The sequence below is a fragment of the Homarus americanus genome, unplaced genomic scaffold (genome assembly GCF_018991925.1).
Source record: "Homarus americanus isolate GMGI-L3 unplaced genomic scaffold, GMGI_Hamer_2.0 scaffold4060, whole genome shotgun sequence".
NCBI lineage: Eukaryota > Metazoa > Arthropoda > Malacostraca > Decapoda > Nephropidae > Homarus > Homarus americanus.
Window position 1 is genome coordinate 7,514,839 of NW_024746161.1, and position 8,073 is coordinate 7,522,911.

The following is an 8,073-nucleotide window of genomic DNA, read 5'->3' on the forward strand; positions in this document are numbered from 1 at the left end:
GGATTAATCCTATAACGAACAAGGTTCTAGAACCAATTAGATTCGTTATAGCATACCCCACTGTATAAACACTGCATTGCTGGGTACTAGGACTGTGTGGAAAGCAGGAGTGAATCATAATACATTTGTCATTAGTGTTCCTAGGATGCATTACTATTCCTGCAATGCCTGGTTGGTAAGGATTCAAATTTGGAGCCGGTCAAAGCATGGACTTTGACAAATCACCCCTTTGTACAATAAATTTAAGAGCGCGTGAGTCTTCATTCCATCTGTATCAGAATTACCAATTTGGTATATAGAATACTGTTTTTGGCATGCCCACATGAGGCTTTTTTTGACATTACATTCATTTGTCATCAGTATTTGTGGTATTCAAATTGTAGTGTTTTCATTCAGTTTCTTATTCCCAACATGCAATGCTTTTCAGATTAACGTTTTTAATCGTGTTGCATCAAATACTTTTAGATGCCATTCCTACCTGAAACAATCAAGTTACTGTGTTTCTCCTATTTGTTTATTCCTCATCGTAGTATACTGCCTCTGCTTGTAACACTAATTTGCAATAGATACTCTACTGTGATTCTATTTCAGATTTATTTCTGTGTGTTTTGTAGTTTTGGAGTAGTATTTAGCATTTGTTTGTTTGAGACATTATATCACTGTCCTGAATGATAGAAATAACAAGATTTTACTCTTTGCAGAATGGGTTTTGACATTACGGATGATGAAAGACGACCCTAAGAATATCCAGTATTGGAGAGCTGCTGGGAGCACAGAAGAAGCATAATGTGGGTGTGCAGCTTTTTGTGCCTTAGGGGCAGGGAAAAGGATTAATGGGAATTGAAATAACCATTAAAGATGATGGCTTAATTTATCATCCATTGGATACTGAATGCCTTTACAAGATAAAGATGAAAGCCATCAATGACTGGATGGTTATGGAAGTGTGGACATGACGTAAAGTGTTGTAAGAGTGTTGAAAGAACACTTGGAAGCTTTCGTGATTCTATGTGATTATGCAAACTATATGAATTACTATCTAGAAAGAAAGTCTGCAGACTAAGAAAATGGAATATTAAAGACTTTAACTGCAGACACCAGTCTAAATATCTCAGGCCACTTTGAATTGGAGGAACTTGTATTATTTAAATATCTAACTCCCAAAGAGGTCAAAGTTACTTATGTGATCTCTGCCTAACAAATTGTTATATCCTGCAAGAAAGAATAGCTTTGTTGATGTATACAAGAATGAGGGTGTTAAGCATTTCACCACCTCAGGTGTCTATTTAAGCAAAGTTATTTATGAAATATACTGGAGTGGTATTGATATTTATGAATATACTCTTATTGACACTTGAAGTTATAACAGTGCTTTCCAGAATGTGTGAGATTGAATGACTTGTGAAAAACTTCAGATACAGTGATTAAGTGTTGTGATCTTGTTATTCCTCTTCAAAGAAGAATATTTCTTTGGAGCAGATTTTGTCAGGAGTGTATCCATTTACTCTGTTGTCCAGTCCGGAAACACTTAATTGGGATGTGAAAGCGATTATAAAAAGGCAAAGTGTAATGTTTGGCTTCTGCTGCTCATACAAACATTTGAAGATGCGAATGCACCGTGTTTTCCTGAATATTGTGATACTTAACACGCTGTGCTTGAGGTGTTTACCTCCTTAAAGTGTCTTTTAAATCTTCTAGTCTCAAGAACTATAGTAGTGAAGTCCTACTTAGAGGTGCAACTCCCCTGTTGGTCCAGAGCTAAGGACAAAGAATTGAAAGACTCGTGGGGAGGACTTAAGGCATCTTGTGGAGGCTGCTTTACATATTATAGAGCCCCCCATCAGAAGCTGGTCATTTTGGTGGTAGACCAGGGCATTCCTGTTGGAATTCTCTCAAAGACTGCAGCAGTGGTGCCTCAGTGTACAAAGCCTAGAAGGGTACTTTTGATGTTGCCATTAATTGTTGTTACTAAAATTAATGAAGATGGTGTATCTTAATGTTTTTGTACAGAGTACTTACTTTTGAGGATTTATAAGAGAAATTTGTTAAAATACATCAGAAGATTTTTTGTGTATTTTTCCCTTATTAATATTCATTAAAAATTCTTTGTGGCAACACCATTGCAACATCCTTGCCCCAAGGCTAACCTGCAGTTGTGAAGTGGAGAGAGACAAGGTTTGGTAGCAGCACTACTGTGTGATAACACTAAAGTCATGTGGTCAATATAGTTGTTTGTGCAATGTGGTTACATCTAACTTCTACATGTATTACTGGCATGTAACCAGTGGTAATTTCTAGCCTGGTATAGTGGTGTCTTATTAAAGGTAATTTTGTTTGAATCCAGATCACCATGTATAAGCCTCACGAATCTTCATCCTAAAGGTTTAGAGCAACTAATCTTTTCACATAATGTTTGCTGCCAGACTTTTCAGCTAGCTTCTCTACTGCCTGCATTTGCTGTGTGCACTTCGTCCCAGATAGGTGTGAACTGGGCCCACTGTTGACATGTTATTTAGGCTGTGTTATTTTGTTGTGCAGAGTTGAAGTTCTGCAGTTATATGCTCTGCTGTATTCCCCAAGAGAGCCACGTAGTTTTGTGTACCAGTGAGTATCTAGTTTCTTTGTAATGGTTATGTCATCTGTTGAGAATCAAAAAAAAAAAAGTGTACAGTGCAGTGAAGTGTTCCTGAAAAAATACAACTGCAAGGACAAGAAAACCTAGTGAAAACTGTATTCTTATGTATGAATGTGCATACGTGTTCGCAGGCTCATTGCTCCAGATAGTTAAATGTGGAAACAGAAACAGTACCAGATGCCAGTGCTCTTTGGATATTTACTTCAAAAACAGTTCTGCTGCTTAGGGAACAAATCCCAGTATAAAAACAATGTGAGACTTACATATGAAAAAGTTTTCATTGGATCTCCTTTTGTGTAATGTGCATAAACCAAAGATTAATTGAACTAAGCTGTCCATTAATTGGTAGCTCTCATCCATGCTCTCTGTGACCTGAAACAGCTCACAGACTATCTTTGGGAGGTTAACTAAAGTAAGCAACACAAATTTATTTATGTATGCATAATTATATATGCATGGGATGTGCTTCACAGCATAAGACAGCTAATAGGACAGTGTACCCAGAGGATTGTGTATGAATGTGGTGTCTCTGACACACTGCCATGAGTTAGCCTGCAATCCATTTAGGTCTTGATGTCTTTGGGGAATTAATGGTATTGGGGCTCAAGGATGGGCCTCATATGACTGTGTTGTAGAACCCACCCTTTTATTTTATTTTTCATTTCATTTTTATTTTATTTTTTCCAATTGGTTGGTGACTTGTTTAAGCACCATCTTATTGCTTTTCTACTGTATCATATTTCTTTATGGGGGCTGCTGCTTAATTGCCTCCTGGGTTAGCTGCCCTGTTGAGCCTGTACAAATCTTGAGTTATAGTTTTATTTTTGAGCCCATAATGTGGATGGATATATTGACTTTTTTTTATGGGAAGCTCTAGTTAATGCTGAAATAGCAAATGCCTAACTTATGGATTTAATGTGATAAGACTCTTTCATGTTGTTACTATTTTTGTGTATTTTAGTTATTGTTGTATTTAAATTATTGTTTACATAAGGCGCAACATTCAAAAATTGTACAGGTTCAACATTACAGCTTTGAGCTGCCTTCTGTTGTTCTGATCAACGTACAAAGGCCTTGTTTTCCCCTCATTTCAGTGCTCTATGGAGGAAAGCCTGCTTCATCTGTCTAAACAATCACTCCCAGCTGTTAACAGAATTTTATGAACTGTAAACAGTACTATCTCACCCTTGCTGTTGACTTACCTTAATCTCATAGCATTTCATCAATCTGTTACCAGGTGATTGTATCATGTTAAATAGAAGTGACAGCTGCCATCACCAGGCAGCTGTGCCATGTATCACTAGACCTCACTCATGCTGTTAGCAGATAACTCGGTAACTCCAAACATTTGCTCCTTTGTTGACAGCATCTGAGATCGCCACAGAATACAGTGCCAAGAATGGATATTCAGAAGTGATTTGCTTTCTTATTTAATCCAATATGGTCAGGTCTCAAGCTATTGGCTATGTCAGTACAGTCAATATTGTGGAGGTATTGGTGTTGTCTTCCATCAAGGTTTATATGTGATATGAATTTATTCCAATGGAGAGAACACTCCAAAAACATGTGTGAGTATATGCTTCAGAGAGATATAGATAAGAAGGATTATTTAATTTTTTCTCAAATATATTTTCCCTAGCATTCCCTGGTTACTCTGTCAGCCCAGGAAAACCACAATCAACTACTTGTTCATTGCCCTACCTGTAGGTGATTCACTGTATTCTGAAGGCGTTTCTCTCGGTTATTCATTGCTGAAATGAAGTAATTTTCCAAACATACAATGTGTGCAATGTTTCAAGGCAGTTGAAAAGACCAATGTACTCTGCAATAAAGTTTCACTGCAAACACTCGCAGACTGTAATGAACTTGATTTATTGTTTCTCTCTTTCCTTTTTACACTCCAAGCTAACCAGTACTACATTCTTGAAGTGCACTAAATTGATCAACTTAGTTTTTGTATGACCACAATTTTATGGTGTGTATACTGTAATATGATGGCATTATACAGTACAGTATTTGGTTTATGTTCAATAACTTTTTCATCCATTAATTTCAGATTATTACATTTGTACTTCTTGTCCAGAGAAATCCGAATTCCTTTCAGATTTGATGATGGTATCATCATCAAATCATCATCACTACAGTTACATTGTGTGATTGCTAACATTTAAAGACTTAATAATTTTGTTCTCATTCTTTTTCTTTAAATATTACTGCATTTAAAATTTTTAGACATTGATACATTAAGTGTAAAGATCAAACTAAGTTTATCTGTTATAACAGCCATCACTATAAAGTTCTGCCCATATATTTTCTGAAAAGAAGGTAGGATAAACCACTTAGCTGCATAATTATTAAGAATTGAGAGATCATCACTTATCTAACATTGACTTAAAAATTTTTTTGTATCCATTACCTTTATATCCTCCCAACAACTGAATTTACAGGAATAGGAATGGTTTCTGTTTTGTCTTATTGCTTAATGTCCTTTGTCATGTAGCTCCCATTACTGTACTGAGTTGGGCTTTTGGGGCTCGTCTGTCCTGCCTCACCCCCCAGCCCCCCTCTCTCAATCACACCCACTGCCCTTAAAAGAGGGAGACTAAAACCAAATGTTTCCCTCAGGAGGCAAGAGACCTAATTAGGGAGGAACTGCCTAGTCTACCTCATGTCATCACAACAGGTTTTCATCTCTTAAGACCAGTTTGTCATTGTACTGTGGTCCCAGCAGACACAAAAATGGTCTCATTAAATCTCCCTAGCCTTGTATGATAAAAGGGAAGTGTATGCGCCATTATGAAACCTGAGGTTTAGGTATGAGCATAGTAAATGTAAGATAATTTGCCAGACCTGTTGTTTAGTAAAGTTTGATTACATGTTCTCTCAAGTTATTGAGAGTCTTGGGGCACATGTCGTGGGGTGCTGGCTAATAAACTGCTACACCTTTATCACATGCTAGTTAAACCCAAACTGGATTATGGGTGTGAGGTGTACTCCTCAGCCACTGAAGCAAGATTCAGTACACTGAACTCTCTTCATCATGCTGGGGTGCATCTGGTGACTGGTGCCTTCTGTTCTTCACCAATCCAAAGTCTACTAGATGATGCTGATGAGCCACCCCTTGATCTTCAATGTCAGTATCTCCAGGTCCAGTGTTGGTTTCACCTCCACTACCTTCTGCAGTCTGCAACCAACACTAATGTAGCTGACAAGGCTATGTCCCCACCCTACAATGAGCATCCAAGCCTCCCACGACCTTTCGGCTTCAGGGTAAGGGAGGTTGTGAGTATTGTTTGTCTTCTTCCTGTTCAGATATGCTCCATGCGGTTCCCTAGTGCCACTCCGTGGATTCTCTCTGAAGTTCATGTTTGTCAGTATTTTAATGAAAGGAAAGTTTTACTCCTTCCCTATGTGATTCATTTTCCTTTTTTAGAGTAGTCTTCCACACTATGGCATCTATTTTTACTGCACGTCTGTCGGGTATTTTCCTTGCCCTCAAAATTAATTTTACCCGACCTAGGCGATTTAAAATTTTTTAGTGATTCTCATAGTGCTCTCCAGGCCGTATCTAGTGTCTCATCACCCCAACCCTTAGTTATGTATATTTTAAAATGGCTGTTTTTCATCTAACGTCGGGGCCGGAAAGTCAGTTTTTGCTGGGTTTCAGCCCTTGTGGTGGAGAAGGGGAATGAGCATTCTGATGCTGTGGTGAAAACAGCTGCTTCTTGCCCTGTGGCACGTCATTCCCCTCTACTTGCCTTTAATGTAAAGTAAATAATGAGAGCCGCTATCGACTCGAGTTGGCAATGCAGGTGAGATGTTGTCGGAGCAAACAGACTCCGCAACGTCAACCCTTCGTTGGGTGCCTGGGGATATCGGGAACTGTTGCACCACCTGGAGACTGCTTTGGCCCACTGCCATATTGGCCACACCTGGCTGAATCATGGTTTTTTAATGGAAAGGGCACTGACTCCCCATTGTGATAACTGCCTGGTCCCATTGACTGTTCGACACCTGGTGGAGTGTCCAAGTCTCTCTTTGGTGCTGGGGGTGGTCGTCCTCTCCTTCATGGAGGAAGCAGGCCTTCTACACAAGCTTTGACTTTTTATTTATTAACGTTTATTTTATTTTTTTTTATTTTTAATTTTTTTTTTTACGAAACTTCTGTTATTTGTTACTTATGTTTTTTACCTTACATTATTTGATTTTAGTCTCTTAATCCTTTTATTTAGTGACATATGACCTAAGCTGTTTCATTGCCAGGGATGTAATTACCACTATCATTACCATTACATGCTCTTTTGACCCTCTCCAAGTCCAAGCCAGCATGCTGGAAGTCCAGGGGCAGATCAAGGGGGGGGTCTGGACCCCCTTTTCATCAGATACTTTTTCTTTAATGCAGTATTGTACTCAGGCATTTTTGTATAGTAAAAAGTAATTACTATTGTCCTCAGAATATCTCCTAATATCAAATGCACGTCTTCAAAATGGCATATTTTTCCTCCATCATTTGAATGCAGTAGTAATGCCTTGGCTTCAAAATGGTTTAGAAAGGTCTTGAGTAAAAACTGAGATTTTGTTTCACCATTAGGTCTCAGATCAGTGGAATTAGGTTCTTAGAGAGTTTGTCTGAAATACTGGAACAGGCAATGATTGTGCCGGCTTTGGCAATTAACTCAAATAGTTAATGTCTCGTCCACAAATTTGCCATAGATGACAGTTTTTCCTTAGGGTAGGCTCACCATTTTGTGGCTAATATTTTATCATGGTCCAAAAACCTAAGGGGGATTGTAGAGTGATTTTTTACTGAAATATCTAATCAAGTGTGTCCTGAGGAAAAGTTTTGGATGGCTATGAGTCAAGTGAAACTTGGTCTTTGGTTAGGAATGTGGTTTTTGCCCATTGTTTCCAGGATTCTTATTAAATTGAATAGGAAGTTCTTCCAATTATAGCTCTTCCTTTTGGTATAGAAGTAACTCCAGAGTTCCTCACAAAACTGTTGGGTATTGATTAATTGATTTATTGAGGTAGATGACTGTGTTAAACTTTGGCTGGATCTGAACATGACAGATAGAGAAACATTGCCCTTCTTTTCAACATTTCCATTTTAAATGAAACCTTTGGTTCCTTGTCTTGCTTCGTTTGTAAGAGGTTTATTATGTTCTCAATGATCAGCATACAGGTATCTGATGATATCTATAAAAATGGGGCCTGTAGGTCATTGCCCAGTGGAAAGTTTCGAGTAATGTGTTTCCTGTATTTAAGCTCTTCCTCTTCCATCACTGCAACACACATTGTAGGAACATCAAACAGAAGCATATGGTCGATAGTTTGAGTCAAACTATCGACTTGACGCTTTGTCAAGATGTAAGGCATGCCATCTGATGGATGGATATTAGATGATGAGTACAGTCTCTCCTTGACTTACGACGGGGTTC

At 38.3% G+C, this 8,073-nt stretch overlaps 1 protein-coding gene across 3 annotated transcripts in view; it reads left to right on the top strand.

Annotated features, from left to right (window-relative positions):
• Positions 1-4,505, top strand: part of LOC121879068 — a 43,872-nt gene extending 39,367 nt beyond the window's left edge. For all 3 annotated transcript variants that reach the window (XM_042385559.1, XM_042385561.1, XM_042385560.1), the window contains one exon: positions 702-4,505. In XM_042385559.1, coding sequence (XP_042241493.1) covers positions 702-787 — 86 coding nt within the window. In that variant the 3' untranslated portion in view covers positions 788-4,505. The remainder of the gene's footprint in view (positions 1-701) is intronic.
• Positions 4,506-8,073: the final 3,568 nt, after the last annotated feature.